The 27,464-nt window shown below is 46.7% G+C and overlaps 1 protein-coding gene across 1 annotated transcript in view; it reads right to left on the reverse strand.

Moving 5' to 3' along the window:
• Positions 1 to 525: 525 nt before the first annotated feature.
• ARSD (arylsulfatase D) overlaps positions 526 to 27,464 on the reverse strand; it is a 28,950-nt gene continuing 2,011 nt past the window's right edge. The window contains 10 exon segments of the mRNA XM_033206514.1: positions 526 to 4,165; positions 5,789 to 5,910; positions 7,875 to 7,968; positions 7,971 to 8,036; positions 8,712 to 8,846; positions 13,902 to 14,038; positions 16,114 to 16,537; positions 21,367 to 21,489; positions 22,663 to 22,784; positions 26,394 to 26,543. Coding sequence (XP_033062405.1) covers positions 3,789 to 4,165; positions 5,789 to 5,910; positions 7,875 to 7,968; positions 7,971 to 8,036; positions 8,712 to 8,846; positions 13,902 to 14,038; positions 16,114 to 16,537; positions 21,367 to 21,489; positions 22,663 to 22,784; positions 26,394 to 26,543 — 1,750 coding nt within the window. The 3' untranslated portion in view covers positions 526 to 3,788.

Consider the following 27,464-nt stretch of genomic DNA (forward strand, 5'->3'; position numbering starts at 1 on the left):
GTCCAAAGATACACCAACAGCAGCCCAAGTTAGTCAATGGAAGGTGGCTCAAGGCTGCCCCCTTTAGGTGGAGACTAACCAGCTCCCTGACATCCCTCAGTTAACTGCACCTTCCTCCTTTTTGCTACCTGGAATGTCTACACACTGCCTGGAGCTGTGGCAGCCATCTTGTGACCATGAGGCAAATCCTATGTGCAAGAGCAGGAAGCTGGAAAGAACCTGCCTCCCCCTGGATTGCTTCCTCTGTGACTCCCATTACCTGGGAGAGAACACATCTTTCTCTTGTTTAAGGCGTTCTTATTCCCAGTCTCCCTTTCTCCCCTGTATAACCCTAAAGTACAGGAGTACACTTGTGACTGTAACTTAAGTTTTTCAGAATGGGGGAGTTTGGATTATTTAGTCCTCTCTCCATGAATCACTAGTGAATAGCAATGCCAGGTGAGTTCCTTCAAAGCTGGGGAGTGAAGGGGTGGAGGTGGAAAAGTAGGATTGCAGATGGGAAATAAAAACAAACAAATGACACCATCCAGGGAGATTTGTCATATTTTATTCAGTAGTTCTGCTGCACTGCCAGCCTAGGGATGCACTTGATTCCCAAGAAACGCGAGTGTCCTATTCACAGAGTCATCCACAGGTACCTGCCCCCTGGACTGCGGCAACTTTATTACCTTACCTAGCACAGAACAGAGGTTGATTTAAACTCCTTACATTCACTTCTCAGACCAATGAGTGGGCAAAGAAACACCTCATGGCTCTGGGAAGGCATGTTGAGACCCGTTTTTGCAAGTCCTAAGGAATGGAAGAATATAGCTGCCAGGTATCCCAAGTCTAGGGCAGGAAGGGTAGTATCGGCATCACTTACACTGCATTCTGTTGGTCAACGCAAGTCAGAGGCTCAGCCCAGATCCAAGGGCAGGGAAGAGGCTCCATCCTGTAGCTGGGCTCACTTGGAAGGTAATGGGAGGAGTTGGTGACTGCTTTAAGACACATACTGTATCTAGATTTCAACCTACAGAAAAGTCCAAAGATGCACTCACAGGAGCCCATGAGTCAAGTGAAGCTGGCTCATGGGTGCCTTCTTCAGGTGGAGACTAACCAACTCCCTGACGTCCTTCAGTTAACTGCTCCTTCCTTTTTCCTGCTGTCTGGAATGTCTGCGTGCCATCTGGAGCTATGGCAGCCTTCTTGCGACCATGAGGCAAACTCTACATGCAAGAGCAGGTAGCCAAAAAGAGCCCGCCAGCCCTGGGCTTATATCCTGCTTCCCAGGGAGCTTGAAGATAGCAAACCCACAGCCATTTTCATCAAATGCCAGGAAATTCTTAGGCTGGGATCGTTTGAATGGTTGAGTGTGAAAGGCTTGTTATAATGTGCTTGTTGAATACAGTGAAAGATGAGATGGCTTTTAGCTGCCTCCAACCCCCCGTGTCCCATGCTCCATAGATGTTTCTTTTTTTTTTTATTATCATTTTTGGTTATTCCAGGTGTCTCCTGTGTGTCCCTCCAGATCCCTCTCCAGCCTTAGAAACCTGAACTCTATAAATGTTGCCTCTCTCCATCATCTTCTCTTTGGCTTCAGGTTGAGTTCAGCCAACAGATGCCCCTGTAGGATTTGGACACAGTGAGCCAGGGGAGAGGGGCATCAGCTGCCTGGTTAGCAGGGCTGTGATGATTCTTCTACCCGTGACCCTCACTGCTGTGGATAGCCCATTGCCTCTTCCTCTGGATTTTGGAAGCTTCCATGCCAAGGTCTGAAGGTGGCTCCCTGCCTCCCACTGATGTCCCTAGAATGCCATCCTCACCTAATGCCTGGGATTGAACACTGCCTTTCTTAGCTGTCATTTAGTCTCTCATTTCAGTTCCCAGTATGCTTCCTGCAAAGACCTCGATGGACGGACTCAGGGGAAGAGTGCAAGGTCCTCCCATCCCCAGTATTGGGATCTGGGGCAGGGGTCCCAGCTGTGCCGTAGGTTAGGACTGCGCCTCTATCATCAAAGCCACAGAGGGAAGAGGTGACGATGAAACACACTAGAACTGACTTAGAAAACACACTGGTCAAATCGTAGCTATTCGAGGAATGTAGGAAGAGCTTCCTTCTCTCTGTAGGTCTGAAGGTTCCCACGGCTGTCTCTTTGCCCAAGGGGCAAACTTTCCATCTGGGCATCTTCTGTGCATCTGAGGATCATTTGCCAATTATAGGCAATGGTAGTGCGTGTTTTCAGTGCAGAATGAGATAGAGTCGTTTGACAATAAAGCGATGCATCAAAAACCTCAGTCAACTCAGTGTTTTCTTGTTTTCCTGCTGACCAACCTAATTCTGGTTTCATACAGGGCAGCCAGGTGCCCACCTAAAAGACTGTACTTCTCAACTTCCAGTTGTTTCTATGGATAATGGTTGGAAGCAGAAATTGGGTTGGGGCTTCCAGATAACCCCCCCTCACAGGGACTGCTTCAAGAGGAAGGGATGCCCTTTGCTTCTTTCTCCTTCCCGCTGCCTGGAATGTGATGTCTGGCACTGTGGCAGCCATGCTGACATAATGAGGCTAACTCTCTGCCAAGCTAAGAGTGGCAGAGCTGGGAGTTGAAAAGAGCCTGCTAGCCATGGGTGCTTCCCCTTGATCGGCTCACTACTTGGAAGAGAACACACCCTTTTCTTGTTCTTTTCTTCAAGGCTTTTTGTTTGTTTTTAAGGCAGGGTCTTCCTCTGTCCCCCAGCCTGGAGTGCAGTAGTGCAATCATAGCTCACTGCAGTTTCAACCTCCCAGGCTCAAATCATCCTCCCACATCAGTCTCCTAAGTAGCTGAGACTAGAGCTATGCGCCATGACATCTAGCTAGTTATTTACTTGTGTTTTGCAGAGATGAGTCTCACTGTGTGGCTCAGGCTGGGCAGGTGTTTCACTCCTAGGCTCAAGTGATCCTCCTACCGTGGCCTCCCAAAGTGCTGGGATTACAGGTGTGAGTCACCATGCCTGGCTTTGTTTAATGCGTTCCTTTTTCCCAGCATCTGTTACCAGCAGCCTGAAGCCATTTCTATAACAATATCGGGAAGACACATGGACAGAGACCCTAATGTATGAAAAATGCATCAACCCTTTGAGATCAATGAATCCTCAAAAACAGAGACTGAGAGGCTTTCACTTTCCTCCACTATGTGAGAGTAGCAACAGACACTCTTCCCTGTCCGTTTGTAAGGCTGCTATGTCATCTAGGTGATGAAATGGCAATAATGCTTTAAGACAGAGGGGTGAAAACACTGGGCATGGGCACAGTGACAAACTCTGAGACTTAGTAGAGGAAGAGGAGGCATCAGTGGATGCCTGCTGGGATAGTCTTATTTCAGAAATCAGAAAATGGAAACCCTAGATGGGCACAGTGGCTCACGCCTGTAACCCCAGCACTTTGGGAGGCTGAGGCAGGTGGATGACTTGAGGTCAGGAGTGCGAGACCAGCCTGGGCAACATGGTGAAACCCTGTCTCTACTAAAACTACAAAAATTAGCTAGGCATGGTGGCAGGTGCCTGGTGCCTGTAATCCCGGGTACTCAGGAGGCTGAGGCAGGAAAATCGCTTGAATCCGACAGGCAGAGGTTGTAGTGAGCAGAGATCGTGCCATCGCACTCCAGCCTGGGGGACAGAGTGACACTGTGTCTCAAAAAAAAAAAAAAAGAAAGAAAATGGGGACCCACTCTCAGTCCAGGGCATGTTCCTTGCAAAAAGGGAAGCTGAAGATTGAACCAAGCTTGGAGAAATTTGTTTGCAACGCAGTCAGGCTCTCCTGGATCCTCTCTCACAGTCCCGGCATTCGGGGGGTGCCATCCCCATCCTCATGGCATGAGCAGAACGGGAAATGTCCGCAACATGGCTGCAGCCACGGCTTCCACAGAATGTTGCTCGTGGAAAACTGCTGGGGCACAGGACTCAGGCTGTGCCGATGCTCCGACACCGCCGCACCCACCCTTGCTATCACGGCGTGGTACAGGGGCTCGGAGTCGGGGGTCAGGGGCCGCGCCTCGGAGGGGTCCCTGGAGAGGTCAAAGAGCAGAGGGGGTCTGTGATGGGTCACGCCCTCCCCAGAGCATGGACAGATGCCTCGGCCGTAGCAGGCCCCCGCTCCTTCAGGGTGGAACTGCGGGGTGGTGTAATGAACCTTCCAGACGCTTCCACCTGGATGCAGACAAGAAGGGAGTCAGGGTGGCAGAAATCCATGCAGGTGTGAACACAGGACGCAGGTGTCAGCCCTGTGGAATCAGCATGAACCTCCCTGTTCAATGAAAAGGAGGGGGGACACGAGGCAGTTCACACAATCACAGCCTTCAGCTTGTCAAGTCAGAGCATGTGTGTGTGTGTGCGCGCCCGTGTGTGTCCGTTTGTGTCTCTACATCGCATGCCCCAGGCAAAGGGACTCATGGCAGAACGCTCACTGTGGCTGCTTTCAGAAATCAGAATCAGAGGTTCCTTAATTCTTACCCTTTCCCCTGTGTTGAAACTGTTCAGCGTCGATCTACTACCTTTCCACACAGAAACACCCATGATATTTTAAACAGCACGATTGGGTACTTATCTATCTATTGCTACCTATTTATCAATCCATTTATCTTACCTATCGATCCCATCTATCATTATCTATTATCAATCCATTTATCTTACCTATCGATCCCATCTATCATTATCTATTTATCAATCCATTTATCTTACCTATCGATCCCATCTATCATTATCTATTTATCAATCCATTTATCTTACCTATCGATCCCATCTATCATTATCTATTTATCAATCCATTTATCTTACCTATCGATCTCATCTATCATTATCTATTTATCAATCCATTTATCTTACCTATCGATCCCATCTATCATTATCTATTTATCAATCCATTTATCTTACCTATCGATCCCATCTATCATTATCTATTTATCAATCCATTTATCTTACCTATCGATCTCATCTATCATCATCTATTTATCAATCGTCTACCTACCTACCTATCATCTATCTGTTTATCTATCTATCTCCTATCTATCTACCATCTGTCTACCATCTACCTATCTACCTACAGATCTATCATCTACCTACCTATCTACCATCTATCATCTATTTATCTATCAACTTATCTATCACCTATCATCTATCTATTATCTGTCTCTCCATCCATCTTTCTTTTTTCTAACAGCCCACCAGATATCTCTATCTACCTTTCATCCATCTATCTACCATCTATTCATCCACGCATGAACTGATTCTACTTTTTATCTATCATCTATCTGTTTATCTATCATCTATCTTATCTATCGATCATCTATCTTATCTATCACCTATCATCTATCTCATCTATCTATCCATCATGTATCTTATCTATCATCTATCTTATCTATCTAGATCTCCATCCATCCATCATGTATCTTACCTATCTATCCATCCATCATCTATCTTATCTATCCATCATCTGTCTTATCTATCTATCCTCATCTATCTATCCATTATCTATCATCTATTTATTCATCCATCATCTGTCTTATCTATCCATTATCTATCTTATCTATCCATCTTCCATCTCGTCTATTTATCCATCATCTATCCATTATGTATCTATCATCTCTCTCTCTCTCTGCCCTCCTCTCATCTATCTATAATCTACTCATTGGTTTATTTATCTCTATTTCTATAGGCATTTGCCCATCCATCCACCCATCCATCCATCCATCCATCCATCCATCCATCCACACATCCACACGACCTATTGGCTGTTTCTCTGGACCTCCCTGGCTGTGGGCAGCGTGTACTCACTGTCCCTCTGGTGCCAGCGTGCTGCGTGGAGATGCTGCCCACAGTAATGAAACAGGAACTCATGTGCCGAGCGCGCCTCAGCTCCCTGCAGCAAGGGCATCAGGCTGTGGCCGTCGATCACCCTGGTTTCATGAAGAGACCACAGAGCAGAGTCAGACCACGGGTTCCTAGGCAGCCTTTTGCACCTGGGAACACATCTCCCAGAATGCAAGGCTCCCCAGCAAATGGAGCAGAGATGAGCTCTCTCTCCAGTCGCTGTTCAGATTGCAGGTTGCTGAGCAGGACACATGTAGTTATTTCAAGACACGGTGTCTCTAAATGTAGGGGTCATTTGTTATGCAGCACTGCATAAGCAAAGTGCACACACACACACACCTACACACACACCTACACACACACCCCTACACACACCCTACACACACACACACCTACACACACCACACTTACACACACACTACACACACCTACACACACACCTACACACACCCCTACACACACCTACACACACACACCTACACACACACACACCTACACACACACACCTACACACACACCCCTACACACACCCCTACACACACACACCTACACACACTACACACACCCCTACACACACACCCCTACACACACCCCTACACACACCCCTTCACACACCCCCTACACACACACACACCTACACACACACACCTACACACACACCCCTACACACACACCCCTACACACACACCTACACACACACCTACACACACACCCCTACACACACCTACACACCACACACCTACACACACACCCCTACACACACCCCTACACACACACACCTACACACACCTACACACACCCCTACACACACCTACACACACTACACACACACACCTACACACACCCCTACACACACCCCCTACACACACACCTACACACACCTACACACACACCTACACACACCCCTACACACACCACACACACCCTACACACACGCCCCTACACACACCTACACACACACCCCTAACACACACCCCTACACACACACACACCTACACACACCACACCTACACACACCCCTACACACACACCTACACACACACCCCTACACACACACACCTACCACACACCCCTACACACACCCCTACACACACACCCCTACACACACACCTACACACACCTACACACACCCCTACACACACCCCTATACACACCCCTACCACACACACACCTACACACACCCCTACACACACACCTACACAACACCCCTACCACACACACCCTACACACAACCTACACACACACACCCTACACACACACACCTACACACACACCTACACACACACACCTACACAACACCCACACACACACCTACACACACACCCCTACACACACACACACACACACCCCCTACACACAGCACTGTCACCTTGGATGTTAACACAAAGCCTTCAAATTCAGCTGGACAGCCCACATTCCTAAGTTGATTTTTCTTTTTTTTTTATGAGGCAGTCTTGCTCTGTCACCCAGGCTGCAGTACAGTGGCACAATCTCAGCTCATTGCAACCTCTGCCTCCTGGTCAAGCGATTCTCATGCCTCAGCCTCCTGAGTAGCTGGGACTACAGGCACAAGCTACCACACTCAGCTAATTTTGTATTTTTTGTAGAGATGGGGTTTCACCACATTGGCCAGGCTGGTCTCAAACTCCTGACCTAAGGTGATCCACCCATTTAACCTCCCAAAGTGCTAGGATTATCAGCATGAGCCATTGCACCCGACCTGTTTTTACTTTTTAATCATAACAGACCCCAAGACACATGGTCACATGGGTAAAGTAGACAGTGGTGCGTGCCTGTAATCCCAGCTACTCGGGAGGCTGAGACAGAAGAATCACTTGAATCTGGGAGGCGGAGGTTGCAGTGAGCCGAGATTGTGCCATTGCACTCCAGCCTGGGCAAGAGTGTGAGACTCTGTCTCAGAAAAAAAAAAAAAAAGCCTATTTATGTAACCAAACACCACCTGTTCCCCAAAATCCTATTGACATAAAAAAATTAAAAACTAAAAACAATTTTAAAAAATCAGGGAACAGGCGGCCTTATCTCCGCATACCTGTCCTGGGGCACCTCGCCACCTGCCAGCTGAACCATAGTAGGGAACACGTCCATCAGGCTCGTGGGCTCTCCAATCACTCGGCCGGCGGGAGCACCCCGGGCCAGTGGAAGATCCCGGGCACGCGGATCCCACCTTCCCATCCTCCCATGCCTTTCCCACCTGTAAATAAAAGACATCATTAGGATTTTGCCGGAAACTGCCTAGTCTATACACACACCTGGATGTATCTGTGCATAGGTGTGTGAACATGCACAGCCACCCGCACGCATATAAGCACACTGCGGTAGCCAGCCTCAGCTTTCCAAAAACAGCCACAGCAATATTTCCAGAATCATGTTATTCCTGGCCTCTTGAATATCAGTGGGTCACTGTGGCCGATTCAACTGTTCTAGTCACTCTATGCTACCTTTATTTAGAATAAAAGAATGTATTAAAATATTCATTAAATTTAATGATTTAAAAATATTTATCAATAATTTTAAAAATATGTATTAATATATGCATCAATATTAATTGATGTATTTAAAATACTAAAGTTAAAATAGTAATAATTTATTAATATTTAAAAATTAAGAATATAATAAAATAAATTTTAATTTTATTAGAATTACTTATTTATACCTCTCTCTATTCTACTAAAGTGTAAACCCTTAAAGGGGATGTGACTTTTTATCTGCCCGCCCTGCTCATCTAGGTAGAACTTGTACTACAGTAGGTGCTCAATGCATTCTTTTTGAAATGAGCAAACTCATTCTCAGTTCAACTTGTTCTCGGACCTCAGTGGTGGCAGCTATTTGGTTGAATGCGTATGTGTCCCCGATGTCCACAACTCACCTTTGTAAATTCCGTTCCATCCCCCTAACTGGCTGTGTCCATCTCTTGCCTCTAAATGTCCTCCATGGTCAGAGGTGAAATACGTGAATGTTGAGTTCTTTAAACCATTGTCTTCGATGGCATTAAGAATCTTACCTTTACAGAAAATGGAAAGTTTCAGGACCAAGAAAACAAAGCAGCATCTGCTAGTTCAATGCACTTCCTCCTTTCTGCATGAGACACCTCTTGCCAGGAAGTCATAAGAAGAGACCACAGTTACTTGAGGCCATGGTTACGATGTGATCCCAAAGTGTAAGACATAGCTCATCATTGTGATACCACAGGACTGTTACAATGCAAACCAATAATAAAAGTCTAAGCCCCCCAACCGACTGATGGACTCTCCCTTCAGGCCAAGGCTATTCCAAGTTAACCTGAAAAACTAGGCCAGGCCAGGCATGGTGGCTCACGCCTGTAATCCCAACAAATACTTTGGGAGCCTGAGGTGGGTGGATCACCTGAGGCCAGGAGTTCAAGACCAGCCTGGCCATTATGGTGAAACCTCATCTCTACCAAAAACATAAAAATTAGGTAGGTGTGGGGGTGCACACCTGTAATCTGTAATCCCAGCTACTTGGGAGGCTGAGGCAGGAGAATTGCTTGAACCCAGGAGGCAGAGGTTGCAGTGAGGTGAGATTGCACCACTGCACTCCAGCCTGGGCAACAGAGTGAGACTGCCTCAAAAAAAAAAAAAAAAAAAAACACCAAGAGTGCCGGGCACGGTGGCTCATGCTTGTAATCCCAGCACTTTGGGAGGCCGGGGCGGGCAGATCACGAGGTCAGGAGATCGAGACCATCCTGGCTAACACTGTGAAACCCCGTCTCTACTAAAAACACAAAAAATTAGTCAGGCATGGTGGTGGGCAACTGTAGTCCCAGCCACTTGGGAGGCTGAGGCAGGAGAATGGTGTGAACCCGGGAGGCAGAGCTTGCAGTGAGCCGAGATCGCATCACTGCACTCCAGCCTGGGTGACAGAGCGAGACTCCATCTCAAAAAAACAAAACAAGGCCGGGCGCGGTGGCTCAAGCCTGTCATCCCAGCACTTTGGGAGGCCGGGGCGGGCAGATCACGAGGTCAGGAGATCGAGACCATCCTGGCTAATACGGTGAAACCCCGTCTCTACTAAAAATACAAAAAACTAGCCGGGCGAGGTGGCGGGCGCCTGTAGTCCCAGCTACTCAGGAGGCTGAGGCAGGAGAATGGCGTAAACCCGGGAGGTGGAGCTTGCAGTGAGCTGAGATCCGGCCACTGCACTCCAGCCTGGGAGACAGAGCCAGACTCCGTCTCAAACAAACAAACAAACAAAACAAAAACAAAAAGAAACAAAAAACAAAAACTAGGTCAGGCCATGATGGAAAGTGGTGGGGGTGGGGAGCGGGGGGTGGACATGCATCATGATACCCTCCTCCCTTTGGAATTCAGGCACAACTGACCAGCATTCATTCACATTGAAACAGAGACTTTATGACCAGGAGAAGGCCAGGCACGATGGCTCGCCTGTCATCCCAGCACTTTGGGAGGCTGAGGCAGGAAGATCGATTGAGCTCAGGAGTTCAAGACCAGCCTGGTCAACATGGTGAAACCCTGTCTCTACAAAAAATACAAAAATTAGCCAGGTGTGGTGGCACAGGAGGATTGCCTGAGCCTGGGAGGTCAAGGCTGCAATGAGTCAAGATTGCACCACTGCACTCCAGCCTGGGCAACAGACTGAGACCCTGTTTGAAAAAAAAAAAAAAAAGACCGATAGAACAGACTCTTGAAGTCTGGTAAGAAACATTTCCCACGTATTCTCTCCGAAGCCTGCCTGCTACCTGGAGGTTTCTTTGGCGCCATGAAACCTTGGCCTCCACAACCCCTTATCATAACCCAGACATTCCCTTCTGTTGATTCTCAGGTAATAACTTTCTCAAACACCTGCCAGTCAGAAAATCTGTAAATCCACCTTTGACCAGGAAGTCCCCCCTTTCAGTGATCTTGCCTTTCTGGATCGAACCAAGGTACGTCTTACACATTGATTGATGCCGTATTTCTCCCTAAATGTATAAAGCTGAGCTGCACCCTGACCACCTTGGGTACATGTTCTCGGGACCTCCTGAGGACTGTGTCACGGGGTCACTGGTCACTCATATTTGGCTCAGAATAAATCTCTCCAAATATTTTACAGCGTTTGACTCTTTTGGTCAACCCCAAGATCCCACCAATACAAAACACAGAATCAACAGACAACGCCAAGACGTTGCCGATGAGCATGCTTTGTTAAACAGAGTGCCGTGTGTGTGGCATAATGAAGATGCTGGGGAGAGGGAAATGGCGAGACTCAGTGATGACAGAACCCCGTCTATGTAGGAGGACGCAGGGCTGTGACTAGCATCTACAGGCATTGGCATCTTGGAGGTGGATGGCTCAGCAGTGCAGAGGATGCCCTGCACACCAAGCAATTGCTTTATCCCTGGAGGCCACTGGTCACTGAAAGTGCTGAAAGTCAAAATGATGTAAACCACATGGCCACCTGCAGCTCGGAAAACGCAGACTTTGAAGACTGCTGTAAACTGAACAGTATCTGAGGCAGCTCTCAATCCATTTAGAAAGTTGTTTTGCCAAGGTTAAGAATGCACCCGAGACCCACCTCAGGAGGCCCTGATGACATGTGCCCACTGTGGTTGGGGCAAAGCTTGGTTTTGTATACTTTAGGGAGACATGAGACATCCATCACTATATGTAAGATGTACATTGGTTTGAGCTGGAAAGGTGGAACAACTGGAAGTGGGGAATTTAAACATTCCGATTGGTAACTGATTGAAAGAGTTATCAAGAGAAAGGAATGTCTGGGTTATGATAAGGAGCTGTGGAGACCTAGGTTTTATCACGCAGATGAAGCCTCCAGGTAGCAGGCTTCAGAGAGAATAGACTGTAAATGTATCTTATCAGAGTTAAGGTCTGTGTGGATGTTCATGCTGGAGGGGTAGAATGACGCAAGCACAACCCCCTTTCCCGTCATGGCATGATCCAGTCTCTCAGGTTAAATTTTAGGGTACCCTGGCAAAGGAGGGAATCCATTCAGATGGTTGTGGGGGACCTTTGATTTTTGGTTTACACTGTGAACCAATCCCGCCCTATCACTGTGCTTGTCTCAGGAGATATGTTCAGATTCTGCAAGGATTTTAATATCTACACTCTCTTAAGAATCTGCAGCCTCGTTGGTCCTCTCCAGGGTTTCTTCAAGGCCATAGAAGGAAGGTGACGTCTCTGCATTGTCCCAAACTTTATTGCTTTAGTTTCTGTAACTTCTAATGAGGACGTTAAGTCGTTGACTATGTAAAGGTTGACAATATGCTTTGGATGTCTGTCCCCACCCAAATCTCATGTGGAATTGTCATCCTCAGTGTTGGCGGCGGGGCCTGGGGGGAGGTGACTGAATGATGGGGGCAGAGTTCTCATGAATGGTTGAGCACCATCCCCCCCTTGGTGCTGCAAAGGAAGTAACTTCTCTTGAGATCTGGCTGTTGAAAAGTGTGCGGCTCCTCCTCTCCTCTCTTGGTCTTGCTCCTGCCACAAGACATCTGCTTCCCCTTCGCCTTCCACCATGAGCAAAAGCTTCCTGAGGTCTCCCCAGAAGCAGACACTGCCATGCTTCCTGTGCAGCCTGCAGAACCGTGAGCCAATCCAACCGCTTTTCTTTATAAACTACCCAGTCTCAGGTATTTCTTTGCAAGAATGGACGAATACAATTGATTTTGTGCAAAATTAGACTAAGTAATCGGAAATACTGAAGGACCAAATAAATGATATGAGAGAAGTTTTTCTCCCTATACTTCGTCTTTTATTTCTTTTTATTTTGGAGACAGGGTCTTGCTATGTTGCCCAGCCTGGAGTTCAGTGGTGCAATAATTATAGCTCATTGCAGCCTCAACCTCCTGGGCTCAAACGATCTTCCCACCTCAACCTCCGGAGTATCTGGGACCACAGGTGCACACTACCACGCCTGTTTAATTTTTAAAATTTTTTGTAGAGATGGGGGGGCGGGTCTCACTATTGTTGCCCAGGCTGGTCTTGAACTCTGGCCTCAAGCCAATTCCCTGCCTCAGCCTCCCAAAATGCTGGGATTAAAGCATGAGCCACCTTGTCCCATCTGAAAATGCAGACTTTTAAGACTGTGAACTCTATCACTATGCTTGTCTCAGGAGACACATTCAGATTCTGCAAGACTTTTAATGTCTATGCTCTTTTAAGAATCTGCAGCCTCACTGGTCCTCTCCAGGGTTTCTTGAAGGCCATAGAAGGAAGACAGTGTCTCTGCATTGTCCTGAACGTTAACTTTATTGCTTCACTTTCGGTAACTTCTGATGATGACATGAAGTCACTGGCTGTGTAGAAGGTTGATTTGTGCAGAATTAGACCAAGTACTTGGGAATACTGAAGGAGCAAATAAATGATATGGGAGTGCGTTTTGCCCCCATTCTTTGTACTATTATTATTATTAAAGAGACAGGGTCTCACTCTGTTGCCCAGCTGGAGTATAGTGGTACAATCTCAGCTCACTGCAGCCTTGACTTCCCAGGCTCAAGCGATCCTCCTGCCTCAGCCTCCTGAGTACCTGGGACTACAGGCATGTACCAGCATGCCTGGCTAAGCATTTATTTTTGTAGAGATGCAGTCTCACTATGTTGTGCAAGCTGGTTTTGAATTCCTGACCTCAAGTGATCTGTCCACCTGGGCCTCCCAAAGTGCTAAGAGTAACTCTTATTCTTTTTTTTTTTTTTTTTTTTTGAGATGGAGTCTTGATCTTTCGCCCAGGCTGGAGTGCAGTGGTGCGATCCCAGCTCACTGCAACCTCTGCCTCCTGTGTTCAAGCGATTCTTGTACCTTAACCTCCTGAGTAGCGGGGACTACAGGCATGCACCACCACGCTGGGTTAATTTTTGTATTTTTAGTAGAGACAGGGTTTCACCACGTTGCCCAAGCTAGTCTCGAACTCCTGACCTCAGGTGATCCACCTGCCTTGGCCTCCCAAAGTGCTGGGATTATAGGCATGAGCCACTGACCTTATTCTTTATTGCAACCTGGTTCATATTCAGATGGCCAGTCTGTTATGCCCCATGTTCAAACCTGAGGCCGAGGGTGGAATGAGGATCTGTGGTACCTTGACTTACCTATGAGCCAGTCCATCTCCTCCACATTATCACCGTATAAGCCATGCTGACTTTTCCCCAGGAATGCACTCGTGGTCACAAGGGGAATGTGCACATGCAGCAAAGAAAGGAAGAGGAGAAATGGCCCATGCTTGTGTCTGAAAGATGGAAACCTCCTTGAGAATACACAGAACACACAGTACATCAAAGGGACCCCTGCACCCATTTGTTCACTCCAGCGCTATTCACAAGAGCCAAGGCAGGGGATCACCTTCTGAGTCCATCAGTGGGTGAACACAGAAAAAAATAGATGGTGGGCCAGGCGTGGTGGCTCGTGCCTGTAATCCCAACACTTTGGGAGGCTGAGGCGGGAGGATCACTTGAGGCCAGGAGTTCAAGACCAGCCTGGGCAACACGGTGAAATGCCATCTCTATCAAAAATAGAAAAATTAGCTGGGCATGGTGTCTTGAGCCTGTGGTCCCAGCTACTTGGGAGGCTGAGGTGGGAGGATGGCCTGAGCCTGGGAGGTGGAGCTTGCAGTCAGCCGTGATCACACCACTGCACTCCAGCATGACCCTGTCTCAAAAAAAAAAAAAAAAAAAAAAAGAATATATTGTATATGTCCACAATGGAATACTATTCAGCCATAAAACAGAATGGAGGCTGGGCACGGTGGCTCAAGTGTGTAATTCCAGCACTTTGGGAGGCTGAGTGTGGCAGATCAGTTGAGGTCAGGAGTTCAAGACCAGCCTGGCCAACATGGTGAAATGGTGAAACCCTGTCTCTACTAAAAATAAAAAAATTAACAGGTTGTGGTGGCAGGTGCCTATAATCCCAGCCACTCAAGAGACTGAGGCATGAGAATTGCTTGAGCCTGGAAGACAGAGGTTGCAGTGAGCCGTGATCACACCACTGCTCTGCAGCATGGGTGACAGAGCCAACCTTGTCTCAGAAAAAAAGGCAATACCTGGTATATGTACGTGATGGAATACTATTCAGCCATCAAAAAGAATGAAATCCTGTCGTTTACAGATGAAACAGGAGGTCACTATGTTAACTAAAATAAGCCAGGCACACAATGACCAATATTGCATGTTGTCACTCATATGTGGGAGCTAAAAAAATTGATCACATGAAGATAGAGAATAGAATGATAGAGACCTGGGAAGGGTGAGGGACAAAGAGAAGTGGTTTAAAGAGTACAAACATATAGTAAGCTTAAAGGAGTACATTCAGTGTCTGACAGTAGAGTAGGGTGACCAAAGCTAACGAAATGTATTGTACTCAGGAGATGGATACTGTAAGTATGCTGACTTGCTCACTATTCAGTGTATATACATAACAAAATTTCACACATACGCCATACATTTGTACAAATTTAAAAGTAAGGGCCAGGCACGGTGGCTCACGCTTATAATCCCAGCACTTTGGAAGGCAGAGGTGGGAGGATGGCTTGAGCCCAGGAATTCAAGACCAGCTTGGGCCATATAATGAGACCTTGCCTCCAAAAAAAAAAAAAAAAACCAGACATTAGAAAAAGGCCAGGCACAGTGGCTCACTTCTGTAATCCTAGCCCTTGGGAGGCCAAGATGGGAGGATTGTTTGAGCCCAGAAGTTTGAGACCAGCCTGGGCAACATAGTGAGACCCCATCTCTACAAAGAATGCAAAAAAGGAAGTTTAAAAAACTGTCAATAAAAATGTACAGAATCCAATGGCGTGTATGTCAATGCTATTCGAGCCATCACATGACATCCACAACGAGACTCTCATATGGGAAACCCAGTCATGAAAAGGTTGGCTTCTGCAAACCCATCTCCTCCGAGGGTTTGTGTCTGAGATCCCAAAGATTACGAGACTCTCAGATGCTCTGAGCAGTTACCGCCTCTTTTGTTAAATTAAATTTTATTTTTATTTTTTTAGCGACAGGGTCTCACTCTGTCACCCAGGCTGAAGTACAGTGGTGTGATCACTGCTTACTGCAGCCTCGACATCCGAGGCTGAAGCGAACCTCCCACCTTAGCTTCCTGAGTAGCTGGTATTGTAGGCACACACCACCATACATGGCTAATGATTTTATTTATTGTAGAACCAGTCTTCCTATGTTGCCCAAGCTAGTCTAAAGCACCTGGGCTAAAAGACCCTCTCATCTTGGCCTCCCAAAGTGCTGGGCTGACGGGCATGAGCCATTGCGCCCAGCCCCATCTCCTCTTTAAGATGCGATGGTTGCTTACCTTTCAATATAGGAAACAGCTTCCTTTAGCAGAAGACTCGCTGTTTTCTCCAGAATCATGGGTTGCTCCGTGACGTCATGGTTTCTCATCAGGATACAGTTCCAGCGTCGCACAAACCCGAAGCTGGAGTACCAGGAGATGAAAAACAGGAAGACCACGCAGGCCATGCCAGTGACCGCTCTCCCGGAGACAGAGATGAAACCGCAGGTCTTGCCGGCAGCCACGGTGAGAATCCCCAGCGCCAGGAACTGGGTGTAACCCCAGAGCCGCGCCCTCAGGGCGGCGTCCACTTCGGGGGGCCTGCCTGGGTCACAGTCGTTTGTGAGCGTGAAGGGCATGCCATAGAAATAGTCAAATCCGTGGTTCAGGGGGTGGTGGCAGTGATCCCCGCGGGATGCACAATTCACACCCTGGTGCCATTTTCCTAAAAGAAACGCAAAACGTTCAACAGAGACCCGCTTTGAAGCAGCCCTGTCTGCTGCAAAGAACCTCGGAATCATTCCGCGTCGGCAGGAAAAGAAAAGTCTGCAAAGAGCAAAACTGGAAATGGAAAGGCAGTGAATGGGCTGGGTACGGGGGTTTAAATGAACGCATTCTGACCCGTGGAGACTAATGAATGTATCCATGTCAGAACCGTTGGCAAATGACTTCAGGCCCGGCGCGGTGGCTCACGCCTGTACTCTCAGCCCTCTGGGAGGCCGAGGCGGGTGGATCAGGAGGTCAGGAGATCGAGACCATCCTGGCTAACACGGTGAAACCCCGTCTCTACTAAAAAAATATACGATACAGGTGACGGGAGCCTGTAGTCCCAGCTACTCGGGAGGCAAGAGAATGGCGTGAACCCGGGAGGCGGAGCTTGCAGTGAGCCGAGATCACGCCACTGCACTCCAGCCTGGGAGACAGAGCGAGAGTCCGTCTCAAAAAAAAAAAAAAAAAAAAAAACAAATAAAAAAACAAATAAAAAAAGGTTTAAGACTTTCCAGAATGTTGCTCTTACAGGCTTGCAACCCTAGACCATTCTGCTATTAAATAATTACAAAATATCATTTATATATATGTAATACATGTATTTATATTATAGGATATATATTACTATAATATAGGTTTTATATATCTTATATATGCAATATATAACCTATATAAATATAAATATTATAATGTGATAAATATAAATATTTAAAATGTGATAGTTACATACCTTTCAATATAACAGTTGCATACATTTGAAAATATTTATATTATATATAAATACAAATATGTTATGTATGATATACATTACAAATATACATTGTTATATATTACATAACATGTATTACATATTATACTGAAAAAAGAAAACCTTTATAATGTAAGAAGCACAATGCATCAAAGGGGACCTACATATAAATGTATCTATATAAATATATACAGAAATACAAATAGATAAAATATACATAACCTGTATCCATATCTCAAAAGAGAAAATTATTTACCTATATATAGGTTATATATATTTATACATTACCTATGTATATATAAATACAATATAAACTACAGTAATATTTATACATAGGTAATATATATTACATATATAACCTGTATATATATAACCTGTATAACTATTAATATTTATATATACATAGTTAATATATAAATATATATAACCTATATATACAGGTAAATAATTTTCTCTTTTTTTGAGATGGAGTCTCGCTCTGTCACCCAGGCTGGTGTTCAGTAGCACAATCTTGGCTCACTGCAACCTCTGCCTCCCAGGTTCAGGAGATTCTCCTACCTCAGCCTTCTGAATAGCTGGGATTGGAGGCATGCGCCACCATCCCTGGTTAATTTTTTGTATTTTTAGTAGAAATGGGGTTTCTCCATGTTGGTCAGGCTGGTCTCAAACTCTCGACTTCAGGTGATCTGCCCGCCTTGGCCTCCCAAAGTGCTGGGATTATAGGCGTGAGCCACCGCGCCCGGTCACAGGTAAATAATTTTAAGTAACATATATATTACCTAAAACATAAGTATATATTACCTATGTATTATATATATCATATAAAATATATACTTATATATTTTATAAGGTTATATATGTTATATATAAGTAATATATGTTACATATATAAGTATTATAAGTTACATATATTAAAGTATATAAAGTATATAAATATATATTAAGTGTATAAAAATATAATTATGTTTTGTATGCATATAAATATATGTTGCTTAAAAGGTAACCAGTTACTAATGATAGCCAACTCCTGAATAATTCTGTAACATAGTAGCAGAAACTGGCTCTCTCCACCAACTTGTAATCAAAATGCCCTTATACGACTTTTCCTAAGGCAGTAACTGTTAGAACAATATCATAGAGGTAGAACGTGGGGAAGCTCACACCTCAAATTTCAGGAGAATGTCCAAGAACTGGGCTGTCCATGTGGACCTTCTGTGCATCTCACGTCCAGACCATCCGCCACCTCAAATTCAGGTACAGAACAGATGGGAAAGGCTTCAAGGCCCTATTTGCCCCACTTGAAACTAGAGGAGATCAGGCCAGGTGCGGTGGCTCTCGCCTGTAATCCTAGCACTTTAGGAGGCAGAGGCGGGTGGATGGCTTGAGTCCAGGAGTTCGAGACCAGCCTGGGCAACATGGCAAAACCCCATCTCTACTAAAAATACAAAATTAGCCGGGCATGGTGGCAGGCACCTCCTCAGCTACTCAGGAGGCTGAGGTGGAAGGACTGCTTGAGCCTGGGAGGTAGAGGTTGCAGTGAGCCAAGATCATGCCACTGTACTCCAGCGTGGGAGACCCTGTCTCCAAAAAAAAAAAAAAAAAAGTGGAGGAGTTCAAGCTGGTTTCTCCCCACTTCCTCCTGACCACTCCTCACAAACTGTCCTCAGAACTCCAGAACCCGTAAAAATGTATCTTTTTCCCAAACCCAGACATACTCCTATTCCCCCTTCTTATGTTTAAAGGAGAAAATGTGCTTGGATGTGGTGAGGAGTGTCTCTGGAACATAAACAGGCTTTCCCCAAAACAGACTGAGTGTGTGAACCACAAAATGAAGACTCTTAGAAGAAATGCTAATGTTTACCAAGATGCAGAGGTCTGCAAGGTCTGCAATCTTGGTAAAGAAAAGTAAATCCACTTATATAGTTAACAAAAGAAAGAAAAATTGGCTGAGTGCAGTGACTGACACCTGTAATCTCATCACTTTTGGAGGCTAAGGTGGGAGGCTCTCTTGAGGCCAGGCGTTCAAGACCAGCCTGGGCAACATAGCAAGACCCCATCTCTACAAAAACAAGAAATAAAATTAGCTGGGCATGGTGGCGCGTGCCTGTGGTCCCAGCTAGTTAGGAAGCTGAGGTGAGAGGATCACCTGAGAAGACCCTATCTCAAGAAGAAAGAAGAAAGGAAGGAAGGAAGGAAGGAAGGAAGGATCCACCCTCAGAGTAGGAGATACACAGAGTTCTACAGTGTAAAGCACTGGCCCTGTAATCCCAGCACTTTGGGAGGCCAAGGTAGGTGGATCACTTGAGGTCAGGAGTTCAAGACAAGCCTGGCCAACATGCTGAAACCCTGGCTCTACTAAAAATGCAAAAAAAAAAAATTAGCCGAGCATGGTGGCACATGCCTGTGGTCCCAGCTACTTGGGAGGCTGAGGCAGGAGAATCGCTTGAACCCAGGAGGCAGAGGCTGCAGTGAGTTGCAATCACGCCACTGCACTCCAGTCTAGGAGACAGAGCAAGACTCCGTCTCAAAAAAATAAAATAAATAACAACTAAAAGAAGAAAAAACTTTTAAAAATTTAAAAATAAAAATAAAGTGGCAGGAAACTTGAAAAGGAGGAACAATGGTTGTCCTCCTTTAGAAAACCACAGCTTTGAACAAGTTGGGATGTTGCAGCTCCTGTGAATGGGACAGTGGCTTTGAGTGTGAGAAAAGCACAGAGGGGAACTGGGAACCCTGCACAGAGATCTCACCACCAGGTCGGGGCGGTCACCTCACCACTGAGCTCCCATGTTCTCATGTGTATGACGGGGACAGCACCTCTAAACCCACAGGCTGGGCAAGGAATGAAGGAGGTAACCAGCAGACTGCCTGGTGCTTGGCAGCATAAACCAACAACTCCCTCCTTTCCTCTCCATGCAGAAAGGAGTCTAAGGGGCAGGCCTGAGCTAGTGCCCCTTACAAAGGCCAGGTTGTAAGATTCCCCGTGGCTGGTGTTTGAGATCTGGATTTCCAATGGAGAATTCACACTATTAAAATAATAAGCTGACTGTGCCTAAACTATATGCAAAAGCACCATGGTTCATGCTAAACACCTCTGTTGGTTCTGGGAGTCTGGAATTCGGGTAGGTGCCAGGCAGTGAGTGCCTGCAGAACCAGCCCCCAACAGAAAGCCCTGGGCGCTGAGTCTCCCGGGAGCTCCCCTAATAGACAGCATTCCATGCGTGCTGTTAAAACTCATTTCTGGGGGAATATGGTGCATCCTGTGTGATCCCACTTGGGGAGGATTCTTGGGAGCTTGTCTGGTCTGCCCTGGGCTTCATTCCATGTAATTCCCATCACTGATTCTGCCTCACCTCCTCTGACTGTCATAAATCACCCATGAGCACAACTGCATGCCAGACCCTCCTAGCAACTTTCTGAACTTAAGGGTGCTCTTGGAGACCCCTGACACGCTGTCTCTTATACTGGGTGCTCTTGGAGAACCCTGACATGCTGTCTGTTATAGAGGGTGTTCTGCCCCTGCCGGGGCTTGTTGTCTAAAGGAAGGCAGTGTTTGTTAACTCTGGGGGTTTTGAGATGGTGAGTGGCCATGCAGAGAAAGATAAATATCTGAAGAAGGTCGTGATAAATGGGGACAAGCTGAAGACTGATAGGTCCAGAGAAGAAAAGAGGGCAATCTCCTAGGATTTTGAATTTAAAAAGAAAAAAAACTCATCAAAAACTGGGGACAATTCGATAGGCCTGAGATGGACCAGGCACCAACTTCTGATTCAGAGGACACAGCATTGTTTTCCTTTGCAGGAAAACGGGATTTTTTTTTTCTTGGAGATGGAGTCTCGCTCTGTCACCCAGACTGGAGTGCAGTGGCGCAATCTTGGCTCCCTGCAGCCTCCGCCTCCCAGGTTCAAGTGATTCTCCTGCTTCAGCCTCCTGAGTAGCTGGGATTATAGGCGTGTACCACTGCACCCAGCCTGGGCTCTTTTTTATCCTGAATCTTCTCAACCACCATATAATGTTAGGCTCCCACATATCCACACCTATGAGGCCAGTTGCATAGCCGTGCTGCTGCAAGATTCTTGCAAAAGTGGTTTCGTTCTCAGGGAGACCACCTGAGCCTGCGTTCCACTGAAGGGCCCGGTATCCATTGCTGGCTTCCATGCCTGTGGGGCAGGGAAAAGAGGAAGAATTTACTTTCCCTTCTCTAGATGAGCACTTTTCAACCAGGGGGATTTGGTGTCTGAGATCTGGATTTGTGCACCCGACCCAAGCTACTATTATCTATCATCCATCTATCATGTATGGAGCTATCAATTATCTACCCATCTATCATCTGTCATCTGTCTACCTACCTACCTACCTATCTATCACACTATTCTGGAAATAATAAGCATGGCCAATGTCTGGAGATGTTTCTGGTGTCACAACTCAGAAAGGGTGGGGTGTGGTGCTACTCGTTATGGGAGCGTGGAGCCCAGAGATGCGCTCAAGACCCTACATACAGTGCACAGAACGGCCCAACCACAGAGAATCATCTAGCCCCAAATGTCCATCATGCCAAAACAGAGACACCCTACCTTAGGATGACACACTCTCCATGATCTATCATATGTCTATCTATCTGTTTACCTAGTTATCACCTGTCACCAGTCTATCTCAATATGTATCCATCATCTATCATCTATATCTATCCATCTATCTATGTATCTATTATCTATCATTATATCATCTAGCTATCAATCAGCTATCATTATCATCTATCACTTATCTATCATTATCTATCAGTTAGCTATTATCTAGCTATCTAGCTATCAATCATCTATCACGTCATTATCCATCATCTATCATTATGTATCATCATCTAGATATCTAGCTATCAATCATCCATTATCTATCATTATCATCCATCTAGTGTGTATCTAGCTATCAATTATCTATATCTATCTATCTATCTGTCTGTCTGTCTATCTATCTATCTGTCTGTCTATCTATCTGTCTATCTATCTATCATCTAGCTGTATCACAGTGACTCTCAACTTGGGGAAACTTTGCTCTCTCTAAGAGACACTTGGTCTTGTGATCAGTCGTACTGACTCAGAATAAACCTCTTTAAAATATTCCAGACTTGGTTTTTCTGTTCACATCCTAAAGATCACAACCTTTATGTGTATGCACACAATACAATATTCCTTACATAAATACAAGGAAGATGATGAATTGCAGATGATCTTTGTACTATTGCCCCTATAGCTTCACCATCAGTACTCAACTGTTACAGACGATAGAATGAGTGCACAGAGATGTACCCATTTCTCCATCATCTCCATGACACCAACCTGATCTGAAAGAATGTCTCCCCGTGAGGAATGCAGCTCGGCTCGGGGTGCAGAGCGGGGCGGCCGCCAGGTGCTGAGTGAGCCTCACACCTTCCTCTGCAAGTTGGTCAATATTCGGCGTTCTGAGCAAAGCACACAAATGTCATTGTTGGAAGGGAGACGTGCATTTGGCTTAAGCAGATCCCTGCTCTGAAAGGCAGAGGAATAGACTGCAAAGACTTCACTGGGTTTCAGAATTAGTGGCATTATGGTCTCCTGTAGAGGCAGATCGACCCCTATCCTAAGTTTGGTGTTGATGTTGAGATGGTTGACGTCACACACACACACACACACACACACACACACACAAAGTATATGAGACAATTTATGACTCATATAATGAGGCTTTCCGGGGAGAGCAGGGCAGGCCTTCCAAGCTCGTGTGAAATTAAGCAAGCAAGGAAAGGAGATTTTTGTTTTTAATTGTGGTGAGGGTGTGGGGCTGGGATGAGGGCTCCCATGTAAGGGTGGGGGCGTTTATGGTCTGAATCTGCTGTCAGCACTGAAGGAGACAGTCCCTGTGCTTTCTTATCTACTCGTCCAGATGTGGAGCCAGACAGAAGAGGCCTAAAAGCTTTCAGCATCAGATATCAAAAACCAGTGAGGGCCGGGTGCGGTGGCTCATGCCCGTAATCTCAACACTTTGGGAGGCCTAGGCGGGCGGATCACTTGAGGTCAGGAGCTCAAGACCAGCCTAGCCAACATAGTAAAACTCCATCTCTACTAAAAAAAATACAAAAATTAGTCAGGCAAGGTGGTGCATGCCTGTAATCCCAGCTACTCAGGAGGCTGAGACAGGAGAATAGCTTGAGCCCAGGAGGCAGAGGTTGCAGTGATCTGAGATCACACCACTGCACTCCAGCCTGGGTGAGAGAACAGAGTGAGACCCTGTCTCAAAAAACTAAAAAGAAAAAGGAAGGAAGGAAGGAAAGAAAGAAAGAAGTTAAAAGAAGCATCCACATAGAATGGAACCTATGGAATATGACTTAACCACTGCAAGGGGTGAGGAACAGTAATGACACTTGCTGCCACGGGGAGGGGCCCTGAAAACACTGTTCTGTGAAAGCATCCTGACATAAAAAACCACAGGTCATATAATTCCATTTGTATGAAAGGCCCCTAACAGGGGAGTCTATAGAGATGGAAAGTATATTAGTGGCTGCCAGAGGCCGAGGGTTAGGGTGCTGAGAGAGTTGGAGGAGTGTTAGCTGGGGCTGCCGTAACAAAGTCCTACACACCTGGCAGCTTCAACACCAGGTATTGGTTGGGTGCAGTGGCTTCTGCCTGTCATCCCAGCACTTTGGGGGGCCAAGGTGGGTGGATCACTTGAGGCCAGGAGTTCGAGACAAGCCTTGGCAATATGGTGAAAACCTGTCTCTACAAAAAAATACAAAAATTAGCTGGGCATGGTGGCATGTGCCTGTAGTCTCAGCTACTCAGGAGGCTGAGGCGGGAGGATTGCTTGAGCCCAGGAGATGGAGGTTGCAGTGAGCTGTGATCACACCACTGCATTCCAGCCTGGGCAATAGAGTGAGACCCTGTCTCAAAAAACGAAACAAAATAAAACAGAAAAACAAACCCAGTAGACATTTATTCGCTCACATTTCTGGGAGCTGGAAGTCTGAGATCAAGCGTGGGCAGGGCAGGTTCCTCCTGAGGTCGCTCTCCTGGCTCGTAGACACCATCTTCTCCCTGTGTCCTCAGGTGGCCATTGCTCTATGCCTCTGTGTCCTTATCTCCTCTTCTTATGAGGACCCTAATCCTATTGGATCAGGGCCCAGCCTACTGACCTCATTTTACCTGAATCACCTCTGTAAAGACTCAGTCTCCAAATAGAGTCACAGTCTGAGGTCCTGGGGATTAGGGCTTCAACGCAGGCATGTAGGGGACACAGATAGGCCCCTCGCTGAAGGTGATGGCTAAAGGGGTGCAGTTTCTCTGGGGGCATGTAAATGCTCTAACATGGTTTGTGGTGATAGATGGACAGCTCTGGGAATAGACTAAAAGTCCCTGAACTGTACACTGTAAACAGATGAACCACATGTTCTGTGAATTACAACCAGGCCTGCTCAGGGTGTTCGAAAGGGGATCCCTGGACAGGGGGCAGATTGATTGATTGATTTAGAGACAGGGTCTTGCTCTGTGGCCCAGGCTAGAATGCAGTGGTATGATCTCAGCTCACCATAACCTCCACCTCCCGGGCTCAAGCCATCCTCTCTCAGCTTCCCGAGTAGCTGGGACTACAGGCGTACGCCACCACACCTGGCTGACTTTTTGTATGTTTCATAGAGACAGGGTTTTGCCATATTGCCCAGGCTGGTCTCAAACTCCTGGGCTCAAGTGATCCACCTTCCTTGGCCTCCCAAAGTGCTGGGATGACAGGCGGGAGCCACCGCGCCTGGCCCACACAGGGCAGACTGCTGCAGGTGCTGCAATGTCCACTGCAAAGAAGGGAGGCCTTGCTCTGCGGGGGCCACTCCTGAGGTTGGCAGCTATTGAAAAGCAGATGCAGCCTGCATTCTGGGGCGATCCTTCTAGGAGAAAAGCCCACTAAACGGAATAAGGAGGTTTCTCACCTTTTCTCCTGTAGCAGAAGGCACGTGAGCACCACTCAAGCACTCTGCTGGTAAGGCTGGCATAAAGGCTACTACTCTGTGTTTGCACATGCCACTGCAGTGGGCTGAATGGGGGTCTGCCAACCGATCTGTCCACGTGCTGAACCCCCAAACCTGTGTGTGGGACCTTGCTTAGAAAAACTGTCTTTGGAGATGTTGTTAGTTAGGTATCCCGAGATGAGATCACTCTGATTTAGAAAGGGCCCTAGATGCAATGACCAGTGTCCTTCTAAAAGACAGAGGAGGAAACAGACGCAGAGGAGAAGGCCACGTGGGGACGGAGGCAGACACTGCAGTGATGTGGCCACAGGCCCAGAGATGCCTGGAGCCCCCAGGAGCTGGGAGAAGCAGGAAGGGTCCCTCCCTACAGCTTCGCAGGGAGCTCCGTCGGTGTCTTCATCTCCTCTTTTGGTAATCCATGTCAGATTAGGGCTCACCCTAAGGACCTCGGTTTAACTCAATTACCTCTTCAGAGATCCCATCTCTGAATATGGTCACACCTGAAGTATGGGTGGTTAGGGCTTCAGCCTACAAATGTGGAGGAGACCAGAATTCAGCCCGCAACAGATGGTGTTTGCAAACGTACTCAACAGAAGATGAGACCTTTATAGTGGGCGGGCCTTGCTGCAATGACCTGTGTCCTTATAGGACGAGGAGATTAGGACACAGACACAGAGGAGGAGGCCGCGTGGAGACGGAGGCAGCGACTGGAGTGATGCGGCCACAAGCCCAGGGACACCTGGAGCCCCCAGGAGCTGGGAAAGGCAGGAAGGATCCTCCCATAGGGCCCCCAGAGGGAGCCCAGCCCTGCCCACACGTGGATTTAAGGTTTCTGGTCTCCAGACCTAGGAGAACAAATTCCCTTTGTTTTAAGCTACCCATTTTGTGGTAATAATACATTCACCCACTCACCGCAGTTCCGCATCATTTAAAAGGGCCTTTTTACCTGTTGGTAGTTTTTTGTGGTGTTGAGTTCTGAGGTCCTAAGGAGTTTCCTAATTTCTCTAGGCAGATTTTAAATGCACCATTCAGTCAAACTCACATCTCATCACCACCAATAACAACAACCAACTGTACCTCAGGGTATTGTTCCCATAGCAACCGAGATCCCCAATGCCTAGATCATCTGCCATGATCAGTAGGATATTTGGTTTAAAGGCATTTGCAGTTTTAGGTTCACACGTCTTCTGAAGCAAGCATAAAAACAGCAGCACCAGCAAAGAGTCCCTGGAGAGAAAGTGAAACACAGAAATGACCATCTACAATTTGGCACGGGCAGTAGGCATTTCAAGGCAGCACGCTGGGAAGGCAAAGGTCTTATCACTAAATTAAGACGCTCAGCTTTATGGGAGGTTATTATCCTGGCCTGAATTAGTACACTAGTGTCCCCGGACCAAACGAGGGTCAGACTGCTATTTCTCGTGGCCCAACAGCGAGATGCAGATGAACTGGGAAAGAGGAGAGCTTTTAATCCTGTAACCAGTTACAGAAGGAAGGCCTGGAAGTTCTCTCCCAATGAACTCAAAATTACAAAGCTTTCCAGAGCTTATACACCTTCAAAGCTCTATGTCTAAGGGTAAGTGTGCATTCACCTAAAGACATAAGTGATTAACTTCTAATCTGTAATTAAGATCTGAGTCCGGAAGACTTTCCTCTGGAGCCTCAGTAAATTGACTTCATCTAGATGGGTCCAGGTGCTGGGGTGATTACCCTTATCTCGTCTCCCGCTAAATCACAGAGTTTTGGGGAGTTCCTTTAGTCCCCGGTAAAGCTTGTTGTGGAGGTCTAGGGAGTTTCTTAAGACCCACAATAAACTTGTTTAATCCTAAATGGGTCCTGTTAAGAATTCCTTCATTCTCTCCTCATGCTTCAAAGGCCCAGGAGAGGCCTGGGCAAAACTCTTGGGGAGCTTTTGTTACATCCCAGCCTTTGCATAAGGGCACTGGTTGCTTCAGCTTTTAAGATGTAACTTCACCACTCGGTCAGTGCTGAAACAGTTGTTACGGAGGCCTGCGTTAGTGAGACCTGGCCTGCCACACTAGACCACACAGCTCAGAACAAACTGGAATGGAGTCACTCGTGCTAACTGCCACATCATCAAGCTGAACAGGGAAACAGGCCAGTTTTCCGAAAAACAGAAGATTCGAG

Source organism: Trachypithecus francoisi, unplaced genomic scaffold, assembly GCF_009764315.1.
Source record: "Trachypithecus francoisi isolate TF-2019V2 unplaced genomic scaffold, Tfra_2.0 Contig00236, whole genome shotgun sequence".
NCBI lineage: Eukaryota > Metazoa > Chordata > Mammalia > Primates > Cercopithecidae > Trachypithecus > Trachypithecus francoisi.